We start from the raw sequence: 16,663 nt of genomic DNA on the forward strand, positions 1-16,663 counted from the left end.
GCCATAGTGGGAGTGGCTTCTATCTTCTATTGATATTAGCAATTGGCTGACTGCCGCTTGGTGATTTTTCATTGGCAGTATAGAGTGTGTTCGAGAAAGGACAACTTTGAGGGACCAATGCATTCGATTGGCTAAATTTAACGACGGATGGAAGTTTACAGTGAAATGACGAGACCATGATGGACCAGATAAAAGCTGTTGCTTCCTTAGCTCTGTTTCTGCTGAAAGAACTATAATTATTGGCGTTCAAAAGAAAAGTTCTATAAAATAATTCAACGTAAAACATACCTAAGGAATTATTATCTAACGATAAATGTCGGCAATAAAAGTTTTTGTCTTATTAGATGCTAGGACATGGTACCTTCGGAATAATTGTATAAGAAAATAATAATAATAGTGACAATGATAGTAATCAAACAAATTCAATATAATAAAACAATAGTATAAAAAATATGGGAAAGTCCGTTGTACAGTTAGTGCGATACGTCCATTCACAGTTAGTTTCCGATGGGACAATAATATGGTTGGTCGAAGCAAAGACCTATAAACTGTTTAGAGAAGTTTCTCAATGTTACCATATATCATATTCATAAAAGTAGACTACACTGATCTTTCCTTTTGTCTTTACTCTTACAGCGGTTACAAATGCTTTGATTCACATAATGTGAAAGAATTGGTACTTGTTTTACATCGGAATAAATCCACAAGACAGGAGAAGGAAAGAAAACGCAGATTAATTGAAAAAAAATATAATAAGATGAATATAAAGATGTTCCTTATTATCTCTTATTATGAGACTTTACCACTTCACAGAGGATGGCCATGTTTATCAAACATTAGACCTGATTTCATGAGCACTTACTAATTTTACCTTAGTACTACAAGTTCGAATGTCAAACAAAATTAGGCACTTTATCATTTGATGATGAGGCCATAAAGAAAAGAAAAAATCATAAATTTATATTAAATTGTATACCACAGTTGTATAAGTGGTTATACAAATGTATGACTTACATTGCTCAATATGTACGAAAGGTTAGGAAAGATTCAATGAAGTGATTATTTCCCGTGCTTCAAAATTTAATTGACAATACTAATATATAATTGGACAAAGTTGTTTGATTTTCAACGTAAGTCCGTAACTGGAATCGCAAGTCAGATTGAAAGGAAGGGAAAAATTGCCCTTGAGCAGCGATGGTATTAATAGAGCGAAATACAAATAAGTTACACGTCGATTTTCCGAATTACGCATAGTTTTTATGTCACCTAATATTTGTATGTTCGTAATAAAGCATTACTTAGAGGATTCGTTAGCATTTTGGCAACTTACGTTTCGATGAAAATATTCGAGACGTTATTTATCCTACGCAACACAGTTTATACGTGTTTTACTTGATATCCATTTTTATATGGTATCGCAGTATCGTAGTAATTCGTATGTATTTCCTTCCACTTTCCTGGCTTACATTGAACGATAATTGTATCTCATTTTGGCTTTAACGTTTTTTTTCCTTGTGTTTCTTGTATCGAGTTTTACAAAAATTGTTTATATTATATGAAAGTAAGAAAATACGAAACGACGCTAAGGAATTGTTATTGAGTTGATAAACGTAAACATATTTTAAATTACAAAGGGTTGATGGGGATTCGCGCGGGGCAGACGTTTCTTCAATGGGCATGGGGTATGGGACGGGGTTAAGTTTACAATAACTATTAATATTAAGGTAGTATTCGTACAGATGATTTTCTTTCCTTGTATTATGTATAGTTGTAAATTAGTTTTTTTTTAACTGTATTATGTAAAAGGTGAGCTGCATGTGTGTTTCTTTTCCGTATAGATGGATGGTTCGTCGGTGGCGGTGGTTCGGAGACGCGACAGAGCTGCGTGAAGATCGTCTCTCGTTTCTCTTCTTAACCAAGTTTACTTCTTGTTTTTTCCCCCGTTTTTTAAATTCTTTCTTCCTTACTGTCTTTCTTACACTCTGTTCATATTACTGCTTTTCACCTTTTTTTTTCTCGCATTCGCTGTCTCCCTTTCTCTCCCTCTCACTCTGCGTAAGGATGGGTCAGGCTTTATCCGTTTTTAGTGGCACTGCTGTCCGTTAGCTTTAATGCTGAACTTCGGGTTCTCTCGTACAGTGCTTACGGTTTCCCTGCACGGTGAACAAAACAAAGAAAAGAAAGATAACAGCATCGCCCAAAGAGGTGTGAACGACCAGGGTCTTTGAGAAAAGAACATAAAAAAATATGAACATGCACACGGCTTTCACTACATACCAGAATTAAATAAGTCTTTCCGTTTGTGTATTTGTTCTTCTCCTACAAACACTCCTCTTGGCTTTTTCGGACGCACCTCGCCACCTTCCGCTTGAACTCTGTGTAACTTTCCCTCCACTCTTTCTAAAACGGAAAAGTGAGAAACACAGATTTAATCGATGGAGGCTCATTAGAATTTTTAAATGAGTTTCTAACAAAAAAAAAAACTTACGGCGGCATCTACATTCGCAGGACTTTCGTCATTCGGATCAGCCAACATACTAATAACGCTGATAAGAATGGTTTCAACTGTGTGAACTGGTAGCCACCGTTCTGATGCTTTTTCGTATCCCCATTTATCATCCCCAGGCTCGTGCAGGATCGATATGCACACATCACCATTTTTTTCGACTACACAAACGTTGCCAAGTTGAATCGTTAATATATTATATATACCCATACATGAATATACGCCATGAATTACGCCATTATGGATTATACTTACTGTTGGGGTGCCATATTTCTGTGATGAATTTCATCCTTGGTGGCCTGAGTGGATACTCTTTGGGAAATTGTAAATGCGCTTTGAAGAAACCGCCCTCGCTGTAGGGAGAATTGATAGTTTTTAAATGACGAGGAAACGAGACACGTATACCAAATACATTAGGAATGTCCACGACGGAATATATGGAGTACTAGTATGGCCAAAATGAGGATTGGGGATATATATATATATATATATATATATATATATATATATGTGCGTTTATTCTTCAGAATTTATTATTGGATTGACTTTATACTCACTACAACGTATCCGGAGGTCCAATAATGAGCACTTCCCATCGATATATGTCATTGTCGTCTATGAGGCCTGCCGAAAACCCTTCTACTGGGTTTTTATTCAATTCTGTAAAAAAAAAATCGAAAATGTAATACACAACATATAAGTAACGAAATTTGTATGTTCGTATAGCCGTGAGTCTTCGAAATTTAAATGACGTAGGGATATCATTTCCATTTTTAGCATTATTCGATAAAGTGTACAGTGCTTTGATATCTGTTTCTCGTATGTACGCTGCTGCTTTACGTTGTTCTGCTTGTATTATCTTATCAGTGACGAATCTGGAGCAACTACGTTTCTAAGCGGTTTTAATAACGGATTTCATAAATCCAAATTTAAACATGATGAAATTATAGTCGCTGTCAATTTTAAAGCTGAATTGAAAGATTTAATTTTATTTATTAGTATGAAGAAAATTGATGTCAATTGCAAGAAAGGGAATATTTGGATTTAGTGTGCAAGTGATTGTAGATAAATTTAAGGTCATGGACATCATAGTGAATTCAAATTTAAACGGACATAACGACGAAATAGCTCTGACTGAATTCTGGAATATTTTTTAATAAACATGAAAATTGTTTAATTCAATAATCGTATAATAATTTTATAGGCGAGGGATGTTCACGCAGTAAGAAATTATTATCACAATGTGTTATACTGTTTTGAAAAAAAAATTAATAAATATATCAATAAAGAACACGTGTGGTCTGTGTAGCGTGATTAATTGATACAAACGGGTGATGCAAGGGTGAATATAGAAAATAAAAAAAAGAATTGAAATAGGATCAATTTCATACAGAAAGCAAGGGTCGAAAGGCCCAAAGAATTTGTATGAGGAAACTGCGCATCCGTCTTGTATTAGAATATCGTCGCATATTTTCTCATATCACTGACTTGTGGTGGCGCAGCGCTTTTAGGTTATGTAGCCTGTGTTCCTTGTGGAACAAGGTCCGCCTTATGGCTGAGGTTTAGCCGATGCGGAGCCTATTCCAGGTTAAAACGGTAAAACCATGAGAATCACAGGAAAATAGTCGCATGAACCCTCGCGATCAGGAAAGATGAGGAGAAAAGAGAAAAATATAGGAAAGTAGGAAGTTGAAAGAAGGATGGATGCGACTAAACACAGGAAGAAGATTCACATAGCGTATCGGGAATTTCGGCAAGGATTATTTTGCAATTGCGAAGCATCGTTGAGGGAACAAAAAGGGAGCGAGAACGGAATGACTGGCCGGGGACGAAGAGAGGGAAAGAGAGTAGGGAGAGGGAGAATGAGAGAAAGGATAAAGATGGGGAAAAAGAAAGAGAGAAAGAAGGATTGTTAAAAAAAAGACAAGACAGGAATGAAGGGAGTATGGAGAAGAGAAAAGGAGAATGCGGAAAATATTTGCGCTAATGTTGAATTTCTTTTTGAAGAAACCGCACATTTGCATGCTAGTAGCTTATAGCGAGGGCTATAAATAAACAGACGGCAATTATTTTAGCGACTTGACTTTCATGGAGGAGTTTGATGCGCACGGTCCCGGTAATGTTAGCGTGGTACGTGCCGAACGGAAAAATGCAGAATGCTAGGTTAACGTTATTCATGGAGGCACACACACGACTTGGACCCGTATTGATTTTCACGCCCTGATCGGGGCGTAGAGCCTGGAGACCCTGGGAAAATAACGCACGGGATCCAGTTTTCGGCTTCTGGCACCTTGATTAAAAGCATATCACGTCCACGTACGAGCACAAAGGAATCTCGAGATGAGCAACGGTAGTAGCGAGGTCGCTCGGTTTCGTTGCTAAAAATGACCTCAGATTTTACCACGTTTTCGCACGACTCTCGGCTTACACTTAACACTTATACCACTAGCGAGGACTACCTGCTAATTGTTTTCGTAGTAAAAGCGCGGACTGTGGCTCTGACATTAATAAAAGTTCAATTAAATAAGACTAAAGTTGAAAAATAATCACTTTTGCTTGACTGGAAAGATGGCTAGGTACGTCGCGGAAGCAGTTACTGAGCATGCGCCCAACCATAAACATATGTTCTTCCGTCTCCCCAATGCGCCGGACTGAACGTCCGTTCTTACCGCCATCTAGTGTTAATATCGATCATTTTACTTCTATTTTTTTGCTGTAATAGTTCCTCTAGCCATGATAACTTTCTCGGACGAATCAACAAAGTGTAATCTATCCTATTTGCTTAATATTTATAAACAAATACATTAATAGTAATTGTCAACATTATTGTAAAAAGACAATGTTAATATTTCGTGTTTAATCTGGCTGGAGAGTTAAAGAAAAATGTATTTACCGACTGTCAGTATTCTATTATTGTTGACTAAACAGGAAACCATCTTATGGGAAAAAGTGTCACGCGAGTCTTAGCATCGATGACACCTACCAATGGACTTTACGTATTAAAATGCTATATATAGATATATATTATATATCATAATCGCGAGGCACAAAATACACGAGTATGTTTCTCTTACTACTATTTATATTGAGTTAAAGCTATCTTAGACGTTGCAGCCAACGATAATGTTTGTCGGGGTAGTTTCAAAATTTCTATCAGTGCAACAAACATTACTTGTCCTCTTTCATATGCGTACAAATAGAAATACATTGATGCTTGCAGTACTTGTAACGAATTTTGGAATATGCTCTAGGATAACCAATCGTCTGGCGCACTTTTTCGAAACAATCATAGGACTTGGTAAGTGATGTAGCACCAGTGAAGTAAGGTCAGTGGAATAGTAGAAGTGATTAATAGTTTAAAATAATTTATTACAATGGTAACAACATCTTCAAACGTGTATAATATTAATATAAACTATATATAAATACCACACAACAGTATATTCGTTTACACTTATGTCTTCTATTTCGATTGCATAAGCATAGTGGAATGATATTTTTTATTATAAAGCATAGTCGCAATTCGCAATTATCTACACACATAGGAATGAGACGATCAGTCAAGATAAAAGCGTCATTTAAGAATCACCAAACTCTTAAAAAGAACCAATCAGGTATAGGAAACGGTTATGACGTTTCTCCCTCTCTAGCTGTTCTGACAAACGAAAACGTTAAGACGTGCGTCTCCACTTACCCACGTAAGCTGGATGAAGGTAAGTTAAGCCAGTTTCTCATGTAATGAGATGGAAAGAATTTACGAATCAAAAAGTTGTGGGTTCTATTGCAGTCTATCACGCCAAATGAATCTCATTAAAATTCAAAAGGAACAATGAATGTCCTCAGCACCGGCTATTTCACTCTCAAACAGTTCCGTTTCACATTAAGGCCTCGAAATTACATAGAGCACAGTTGAATAGATATATTACTCTTCTCTGGTTATTTGTATTTCTACGCTTTTTACCATTTTCATTTATTTTCTTATTACAATTCAAATCAGTCCTCGTTGTCATATTTGTTATCGACAAATGCAACGGTTATCAAATTCAATTAATCGAGTCTTATCGCGAACACGTTGTGACACTATATACATTTGTAAGTTTCAGAATATACGGTTAAGAAATCTTCGCAATCACGAGAGGTTTTCCGTTGAATTTGATATAAAACGAGTCACTATGGAAACTGACAATACCGTTATAGTGAATATTATGAGTTATAACATCGCGGATGCCTACAGATATGATATTAGATATACAGGGTTATTCAGCTGAGGGTATCAATGAGATATGATAGCTGTTATCCTATCGCACTGATTACAACAAGCGTTTGGCATCAGCTGGGTAACCTTTCTACGTATGCAATATATTAATAATACGTGTATGTATACAAGTATAAAAGTAGTTTCACAGCTAGGACTTATTTCCCGTATTTATATAAACATAAATGAAGAATCTTTGAGTCAGTTGTTATCACTTCAGACTGATATTTGAAAATTGTGCAAAACGAGTCGTTACTTGATCGATATGTCGAGGTAATTGATCTTCAGTAAAAGTGTGTCTTCCTGGGAAGTGAAAAAAGAAAAATCAGCGCAAATAAAGAAAGAGCCTCGAAGAAAAAGAAATAATAAAATATCGTCTTTTTATTTAAGTATAGAACTAATAAATAATGTGTGATATTTGATATGAAGACAATAACGAAGAAAAAAAAAAGTTCAGGACATCGCGGTTCCTTTACCACGCACTTTTTCCGCGGCTGCCCGAATTCTTAATATTAGTATGTAATCGTGCAAGGCTCTCTCGCCCTACTGTCTTTTTCGTAGGATTACTGTGCGTGACTGAAACCCGTTGGCATCACTCAAACCTCTAATACTAACAATCGCCTCGAAGTTTCGTCAAATGTAGATAGAATTATATCAGTTTAGCTATTACGAATGCTCGTAAGCCTTATCGTAGGACTGTGTTCCTTGAAATGGAATGACTATCTAAACACTGTCAGCATCATTTCTGCTTTGACTTTCTTGCAACTCTTACTCAGACTTCACTGCTTTGGCATGATTTACGAGAACCTCCTGCGAGGACTCTTGGAACGTTTTGTTCATTACACTGTGAACCTTCTCTATGAGTGTAGGAATATCCTCTTTAGTCAAACCAGCAGTGGGAATAGCCGGAAGGATTGTAACGTAGACAGTCCCTGTAAATAGAAGTGAAAAAAGATCTCATCAGTTTCTCCTTAGTTTGTTGAAACTACTGAAATACAAGCATATCGAAACGTATACAGTAGCGGGAACCGCGTAGTCAGATGGAATGGAAACAAGTCTGTGTAACATGCTGTCTCTATCACGTTGTACAGTTTCTCGAAAAGTAAAAGCTGAAGAAAGGTTTGCACCACTACCTGCTCAATGAGAAGGTAAAGATTATTGACAGTTGGCAAAAAATATTTTTGCTTGGCTTGTATGTAACTCGTTCAATTCGAAAAAGATAACATATTACACGGAATGAGTGAAACAGTCGTATGTTAGCAGGGCTACCTCTGACTACAGTGTATGCATTTCAATATACCTCTGTTTCAGTGGTTCAAACTTATTTTGGCGTTGCTGTTTCAGCTAATAAAAACTAACCCGAGTCAAATTTCTTGAGTTTGTCGTTCAAGAAGTAGTATCTCGAGACGACGACAGGTTGAATTGGTATCTGGGAAGCGACAGCCACATGGAAAGCACCTTTTTTGAAGGGCAGCAGCGTTGTACCGGCGTGCCTTTTGCCTTCAGGAAATAGGCAGAGTTTAGCCTACAATAGATAAGATTACAAATTTGAAATTGGCTAACTGAAAATTACTAAGGAACTTTTAACCTATATACGTACTTTTTTCTTTTTTATAATTTCAGCTGTTGAGTTAATGGTATTTTGAGCTTTCTCGGCGTTCAATCTGTCTATAAATATAGTACCCCAGAGCCACGAGGCTAATCCAAAGGGTCCCAGATAAAGTATTTCCTTCTTAGATACCACAGTGCATCTGTCCATTATCAACCAGAGAGTCGACAAAACTGCACAATGATTTAGAATGATCTTAACGCATTCTTATTATATAAGGCAAATAGGTCATGTTTAATTGCAGGCATACCCAGTAAGTCTAATCCACTTTGATGATTTATCAATACCACAGAGCCAGTGTCGTCGACGATATTTTCATGACCACGGGATATTATGTTGACTCCCAACAGTTTACCGACTTGATTGCACAGGAATGCCGGTATTCTAAATGGGGTAGATTAAATACATTTTTTAATCATAATCACAGATAATAATGACAAATTACAAAAAAATTGTATACGTCAACTCACGATGCATTCCTCCAATCTCGGGGTCTGAAGACCATCAGCGGGATAAAGGCAGTTGCGGATATGGCAACCAGGATGATATAAATAACAAATTTCAATCGGTATCTAACTGTTTGACTGACTGCATAAAGTATCATAAGCAGTAATAATAATGCCACGACGATACTACTGCAGGATATGCCGAGAACCCTGTAAACACACATTGTATCAATAAAAGTTGCGATTGTGAAAGATCTATCATTGCGTTATGATGTCTTATGAATTTTCAACTTATTGACAGAAGTTGTGATATTTTCATCTATTTCCTTGCAGCCAGACAAATGAGACTCGAAAAAATGGCTCAGAGTGAATATTTCATATTTTAGCGGAAGAGACCAGCAATAGTGGATGTGATAAGAAATTATTAATTGCGGGATAAGAAGAGTGAACTTTAACCTTGAACCCTGATAAGACTATTCCTATTATTAAAAAAGCAGGTACTGGTTACGTGTAACGAAAATTCCACTATTACTTTATTCGAAACAGGTTCAGAAGTGAATCATATTATGTGTATCTCTATTATTATTAATATTACGCAATTACAGTCCTTACGCAATGATATGATACGAGGAGTAATTTGTCATAAAGAATATGTAGAATTGAATTCTGCAATTTCACGATGATACCACGTGACTCTATTTTGCATTAACCATCCCCGTGACCGGTTGCGTCTGTCAGATCCGCAAGTAGCTATAAATGATGATAGTTTTAAAAAGTCAGAGTCGTTTTGTTTAACAGTCGTTTATAACAAGAAACCAATGTCATTTGACAACAGTGATTGTTTAAAGATAGAAAAAAAACTACAATTATTTTTGTATCTGACAGACCCACGAGACATGCAATGGTACAATTTTCCACCAGCCACTTGGAATAAATATAACGAGTATCTAAATTATGTAACTTAATGATTATAGTCTATCTAAAAATACTTTAACCCTTAACTACACAAGTGCGCTTTCAGACTTCACCAATTTTACGTTCAGTCCTCCTGCCGAATTTGTCTCTACGTATATTTTCAACGAATTAAAAAAAAAAACCTACTAGATAATTATTACTTGATACTTGGTCATTAAATTTGTTTAAACTAAGAGAAGAGCGACGTAAAACTCTACTTTTGAACTATTCTATTCGTTTTAGTAGCCCTACAATCGGGCTACATTGTTTGAGGTCACACACCTAACCTTGTAAAGCACATGTATTCTTAGAGTTGGACTTTTGTAGTTAAATATTTGTGTAAAATTAGCAATCCGCTGGACTTCAAAGACGGGAGACATCAAACACGTGCAAAAACGCTGTGCGTAACGAGATAAAGTCAGCATATTCCTCTCCTTGAAGATGGAAAATGCAATTATAATCGCTCTGTTGCGCTCGATTCGTAATAAAATAAAAAAAAATAAGAAGAACTCGGTACAATATCTGAAAACGCAACGCACGAATGAACAGACCTCGAACGACGTAATTTCTGTGAACCATGATTGGGAACAATGAGAATTTCATAGAATCGTAAAGTTTTATTTGTTTTATAAAATAATTACCAGCGAGTGGTTACTCCCTTGTGTACGTGAAAATGATGATGAAAAAGTGATTGAATTTCTTATTGATAAAAACATGCCTCATTAAAATATTAAAATTATAGGAATTTATTTAACATAACCTTTTAAGTAACATAAATACATAGTTAAATGTAAATTATACGCAATTTATGAATTCTTACTCAAATATGTAACACGTTACATTCGTCTTTCTTATGGAAATTCGATATTGCCTCCTCGTCTGACTTACATTTAACTATGTATAATAAGACACTCGCTATGATTCTTCCGACCGTATATAAAAGTCCAATGACTGATACAAGTTTGGGGTGATTAATCATGATCCTCTTATGATTGTTTTATAGTCTCTGAAAATATACATATATACGTAGTAACGTGAATGCATGATGTCACTTGGTACTAATACAAAGTACAAGAGTCTACTGGTCAAATTTGTAATAATTGCTGCTATGATGATATGTTGCTGTGCATGAAAGGAGGTGAGATAATCGAATAAGCCATGACTTATTTAGCTTATACTGTTACAGAGTCGAGATACTCGTATGTTCCGTTCTTCAATTGCAAATGACGTTTGATTTTAATCCTCGTGCATACAATGTGAATGAACAATTCACTTAGTTCAAAGTTTTCATTAATTCTTTTTCTTGCTTATAAATAAAATATTCTATTGGGGACTTTGAAGGTAATTGATATTCTTGACGAGACAAAGTGAACCTCAATATTACTTGTACATCTTGTGGTAATGAATGTTATTGAATTTCATGGTCGGTCTACTTATTTACATATGTTTGCGACGTTGTAATAAGTATTTGTTCTCTGAGTAGATTAAGTATTAGATTAATTATAATAAAAGTTATTCACAAGCGATAAACAGGACACGGAATAGTTTAATTAACCTAATGTTTTTTAAGCTATATAATATTTATGTGCTATACATTGAGTCAGGTGACGTGCTTTTTTTGTAAAATGTTTAATATTGTTACTCAAGATTGTGTAATGTTTCTGGATAAAGAAAAAATTACTAAATACACGTGACAGTCAACGGTTTTATTTCTTTACTGAAAACGATGCATGTTGAAATTTAAAAAAAAGTTGATAATTCTAATCCGTGTCTAATGCCACAATTTGCGTATAGAGGATTCTGTCATTTACATATATCACAAGAATTTCGGGAGTGTTGTTAACAGCAGCTGAGACCGGTTTCATGTCCTACATAGGTACTACACACATGGTCAGCTCTCTTTGTAAAACACGTCGGAATTAGGACGTAACGTAGATTGTAATACGTAGTTCAACGAAATTGTACACCGAGTAAAAGAATCGTTAGCAGTGCGCTTGTCCATAACCACAATTACTATGGATAAACCGAAAGGAAAGAAAATGTGAGAAAGTTTTGTTTCATGAAAATTAAACTGATGTAGGTAAGGTAGTAAGGATGGGAATAGAAGTTCTAGTAACCTTCAGGTGAATTTATGAACGAAATGCGTCATGGTATGGGCTACCTTAAAGTTGAAATGCGCAGAATCCATTTGACATGTGAAGTTTGGTAAAAATTATCTAGTGGTATATCACTAGTAGCAATGGTACTCACATTTTGAAATAATTATATTACCACTGATCACTGATTGTCACAGAGGAAAGAAGGAGCAACTGTCAAACTAGACAGTCAATGCCTCACTGCCGCGATACGAAATGATAGACACGTACGCACGTATCGAGCGACCTGTTATACTCGGGTTCCTTCGGATGCTTTCGCTCTTTCGCGCAGACGTTAGATCTCAGAGTCGGCGAAATGAATCTCATTACTGTTTTTAGGCAGATTGTGTTTTCTGTTTCATTTGAATTATGTAAGCGAGAGTAGTACATCCGTGTACAATATTTTTAATTGATCGTGGATAACTTGAATCTTTTTATTATTATTGTTGATTTTTGTATTTATTTTATGTATCTATTATTTTTCTTAGAAATATAATATAGCTGAATGCTTTCTTGATATACAGTGAATGAAGAAAATATTAACATAATTTTTTTTGTCTCGACTTTTTTGTTATCGTTGTAGATGTATTAAATCGTTTCATGTGATATTTGATATTTTATTTTATGGATTATGCTTTGTGATAATGAATATGGTTATACATTTTGTTGGTTTGAAAGACATTGCTGAAAATTTTTTGTTAATACATTTCATTACATACGTGTGTGTTCTTATCGGTTTAAGGGATAATTTTGTAAGACTAGTTATAAATTAGGAATTGATGTATGGGTGTATTATGAATAGATAATCTTTTTTTAAACGTCTCGTGCATATGAGTTTGTATGAAACAGTGTTATATTACATATTAGAAACAAAATGCTATCGGAATAATAGGATGAGATATATTATTACGATATATTACGATCATATGATTCTGACTCTTAACCAGATTTTATGTTTAATTAAGATTTCCCATTTTCTTTTATTCTGTTAAGTATTCTGTCTTTAATATCGTTTATGGTCTGACGTAAGATGGATATAGACTAAGCAATAAAGCGGATGATGCAAATTCCTTCAAGGATTTTAATTCAAGCTTATTAAAATATTAAAAATCTACAGTCAGTTAAAAAGAAATCTATCGTTTTGAATTCATACGTTCGAGTCAAGATTAGATCTACTTGACTGACTCGTTGTAATTTAATAAGATTATCTTTTAAGGCAAGCTTTAGGGAATTTTACTGGCATTTCCCAGATAAGGCAAATGATAAGTGGGGAAAAATTAAATCGTGGAAGATAATTTTTTATTTTTACTGTGAATGGGATTGATCCTTTTTCAATTGCTGAAAACTACCGACAGATGTCGCAACTATACAAGTACTGCTTGTTATCGATATAGTAAATTCACAGTCACAGGTGGCAGGCTTCTCGATGATCCGTCAGTATGGCAGATTAGTTCTGTACGAGACATACGGGACTGCCTAGTCTATTTATCTTCCGTTAACGACATTACCAAACGGCGGTGTATTTCATAAAGTTCAGACTATTGTTGAAATTGTTACAGTTCCTTCATTTTGAAATTTTCATTATTTCATGTAAACATTATAGTTATTTGCAAGAGTGTTACTGTATGATAGTTTTGGAGCAGTGCTATTAACTTGCGATGGAAAAATTAAACCGCTAAATTGTTATGCATACAAACATTTATTTAAAACTTATTTGTGAACTTAATAGTGATCGGGGATTTTTAAAATAATAAATACTCTAGTGGTGCAGTGAAACGATGGATATAATGAAAATATTACGAGTCTTCGAAATTTCGATTTTTGGAGTCATTTGATGCCAGGATGTCTTCGGCGGTAAGTTCGTTTGAATTTATATTAACGTGTTTCAATTTCTTTCCGTTTACACGGCATGGTACAATAATGTTAACGTTTTCTTTACTGGTTTTAATGGTGTTTGCATCCAGAAATTTCTTTTCAGAGAGACGTTGTTTTATTAAATTTACAAAATCCGCAGAATCCTGTTCTCTTCTAATATGTGGCTGTTTCGGCGGCCTCATCAATTTTGGAGAAAGCTTCTTTGATCTCTTTCCGAGTCTTTTGTACGTTTCTTTATCATCCGAATATGGTAAATGATTTGTTGGAGCGTCTTCTTTGAAATTCCATGTCATTAGTTTTTCAGTAGTCGAATTTTCATCGTTAATTTTGACTTTCTTGGTTTCATGCTCTAAAGTAAAAGTGGCTTTCACAGCAGTGGCCAAACATTTTTCAAGAGATTCGTTTTTGTTTCTAAGATTCTCTAATGAATTTTCTGAGCCGTTTCCAAGCTCTTTAACAATGAATTCGGTACTTTGTACAGTTGCTATACATTCTTCAGACGTATCTAAATTGACAGTGTCCTTATTAGCAACTCTACCACCATATAAAAATGCGGACATATTTTTACGTCTCCACATCTTTGAAGTACTTGGAATAAACTGTTTACATTTTCCCTCAAAGAAAAACTCTTTAGCATCTACATCATTTATTTCACCCTTTAGAAACAGTAAGTACTTTTTTAGAGCTACATAAAAATGTAGCTTATCTTTCATTCGAGGAAAGTTTGCACAACGAGCACTGCTCGATGGAACAACCCAAATTGCAGTGTTTTCAATACGTTCTGGTTGTAAACCAAAATTAAAAGCAGACTTGCTGTTTTTATTAGCAAATACTTCATAGATACCCTTGCCATTGAATATAGCAATTTTGGGTTTAAATATTTTTAGTTTTTCTTCTACAACTGAGGCGCCTTCTTTAATTTCTGTACGTTTCAGGTCTGCTGAAGATCTAGTGGCTCTATGAACAATATTGGTCAATCCAATTTTATATTTCAAAAGCTTGTAGTCTTCTTCAAAGCTGACAAATTTAGGAACCAATCCAGATTCATGCAAAAGTTTATAGAAGTGATTGCCCGGACCTGCATAATATCTTCCACGATGTGCAGCCATTAGACTAGGATTAATTCCAACAAATACCATATCTAAATCTGGTTCTAAATAGTCCGATAAAGTATATTTTTGTACTTCTTCTTCTGTAAGCCCATCGAATCTATCAATTTTTTTTTTGGGTTTTACTGTCACTTCTTCGGGAGCTCTTTTCTTTAACTTACTAAGTGATAAAGGCATAGCTGTGATTACGGCATCTGACCATATATAACACTTTGCTAGTGAATACAGTAAAGTATTTCGATACAAGACCTGACATGCGTTCAATGTAAACTTTCGATAGTCAAAGCGTTTGCCTGAAGCGAACAGATGCACACCATCTCTGTATAATCGGTGAGTGCTGAGGTTAGAAACAGTATACCTAAAACGAAACGAATAATATTAAAGAATGATGAGAAATATAAAATGCTTTAAATTGTCTACTCAATAAAATATACGTACATATACCTGCTTCTGATAACTTTTCCTCTACATTCTGTCAAACTGTTCACTTTGCTTTGTTTACACCGTGTCACTGTTTTACACGTGCCTGTGTCTGGCTTCGACTGAGTATTGATACTTTTTCCACCACACTAAGTGTGCTTTCGGACAGAAGCGAATGATTGCAAAAGGAACTGTGTGATAACATCTTGATGGAAATATTTATAATACTCATTTGTGTTCATTCGATTAGAGAAATAATTCAATATGTTTATTGCTAATCTTTACTACGTCATCACACAATACAGAGTATATAAGATATTTTAATAGACGTTTCTTCATTTAGAAATGTCCAAAATTGTTTTCATCTTTGTTCGAAATTTAATTATTTTCAAATAAGCATCCACTATAGCCTTACTTATCAACATACGTTTGGCCTGGGTTCTTAAATGTAAAAATAATTCAAGTACCAAAACAAAGCAACAGATTAAAATAGCAATTACGTGGATTATCAAAGGTATAAATTTGCAAATTGTACAACTGAAAAGGACGTAAGTTTCCACGAGTTTTCTTCATGGTGTACAATGTAACATATCTATTGTGCCGCCTCTTTTGCACTATGTCTCAAATTAGCCAGATTCAATGAGACGTCCGAGGTGCTTATTTATTGCTTGCATGTAAGAAAATTCTAACAACGCAGCGTACCTCAGATTGAACGGTTGTGATGGTACTGGATGGTACTTTATCATAGCCAGTTTCTCAGCACCCTTATGTTTTATTTTGTTCTTTCCTATCCTAGCGAATTTGATTCTGCCAAAAAATGACCAAAACATACAGGTCACTCGGTAAATTTTTGTTACCCAAAGATTACCACAACTTTTGCGAAAGAGTATATAATAGTAGACTTTTGCTAAATTTTTGTCAGAGAAACTAAAGTGTAACCATAGAGTAGTATATAGACTTTGTGAAACTCCAAAAATGTCCTTATTGTGTATTTCGATAGGTTGCTTAAGTTAATATTAGTTTGGTTTTATATTAGTTAGTTGATTTCGCGAATTTCCATAAAATAACCAAAACATTTAGAAAAGTGTCGCTAATATAAAATCTTCAAATTTCAAAAGATTTGCAAATCTGTTTTTATGCTACTAGAGCACACGCGCGATTTGTGCGCGACAAAAAGATTGCGGCTCTCTGAACACACTTTCATCTTGCATATTTATTTTTATAAAAATACAATTTACATATACCGCACAACCAATTTACACTAACGCTTTTCCAAAACCAACAAAATATTACATCAATCAGTTTTTTCACAATTCAGTTAGGGAATTCCTAAACATAACCAATATTTCATAAT

The 16,663-nt window shown here is 34.9% G+C and overlaps 3 protein-coding genes across 4 annotated transcripts; all 3 read right to left on the reverse strand.

Annotated features, from left to right (window-relative positions):
• Nucleotides 1–733: 733 nt before the first annotated feature.
• Nucleotides 734–5,122, reverse strand: LOC107269760 (ubiquitin-conjugating enzyme E2 G1). 2 transcript variants are annotated; one of them, XM_015743982.2, is made up of 6 exons: nucleotides 4,966–5,122; nucleotides 3,064–3,166; nucleotides 2,762–2,859; nucleotides 2,489–2,667; nucleotides 2,278–2,400; nucleotides 734–2,153 (listed from the first exon to the last, which is right to left on the reverse strand). In XM_015743982.2, the coding sequence occupies exons 1-5, from the start codon at nucleotides 5,009–5,011 to the stop codon at nucleotides 2,320–2,322; spliced, it is 507 nt and encodes a 168-aa protein (XP_015599468.1). In that variant the 5' UTR covers nucleotides 5,012–5,122; the 3' UTR covers nucleotides 734–2,153; nucleotides 2,278–2,319. The 2 variants fall into 2 exon arrangements, with proteins under 2 accessions (XP_015599468.1, XP_024942818.1); XM_025087050.1 differs by having other exon boundaries at nucleotides 5,057–5,075.
• Nucleotides 5,123–7,124: 2,002 nt separating this feature from the next.
• Nucleotides 7,125–12,037, reverse strand: LOC107269759 (1-acyl-sn-glycerol-3-phosphate acyltransferase alpha). The gene is made up of 6 exons (XM_015743981.2): nucleotides 12,021–12,037; nucleotides 8,841–9,026; nucleotides 8,621–8,754; nucleotides 8,362–8,543; nucleotides 8,121–8,286; nucleotides 7,125–7,693 (listed from the first exon to the last, which is right to left on the reverse strand). Coding segments are annotated over exons 1-6 (834 nt in total). The 5' UTR covers nucleotides 12,023–12,037; the 3' UTR covers nucleotides 7,125–7,529.
• On the reverse strand, nucleotides 11,456–15,494 carry LOC107269758. The gene is made up of 3 exons (XM_015743980.2): nucleotides 15,328–15,494; nucleotides 11,932–15,247; nucleotides 11,456–11,783 (listed from the first exon to the last, which is right to left on the reverse strand). Coding segments are annotated over exons 1-2 (1,548 nt in total). The 5' UTR covers nucleotides 15,330–15,494; the 3' UTR covers nucleotides 11,456–11,783; nucleotides 11,932–13,701.
• Nucleotides 15,495–16,663: the final 1,169 nt, after the last annotated feature.

The sequence above is a fragment of the Cephus cinctus genome, unplaced genomic scaffold (assembly GCF_000341935.2).
Source record: "Cephus cinctus unplaced genomic scaffold, Ccin1 Ccin1_scaffold0689, whole genome shotgun sequence".
Taxonomy (NCBI): domain Eukaryota; kingdom Metazoa; phylum Arthropoda; class Insecta; order Hymenoptera; family Cephidae; genus Cephus; species Cephus cinctus.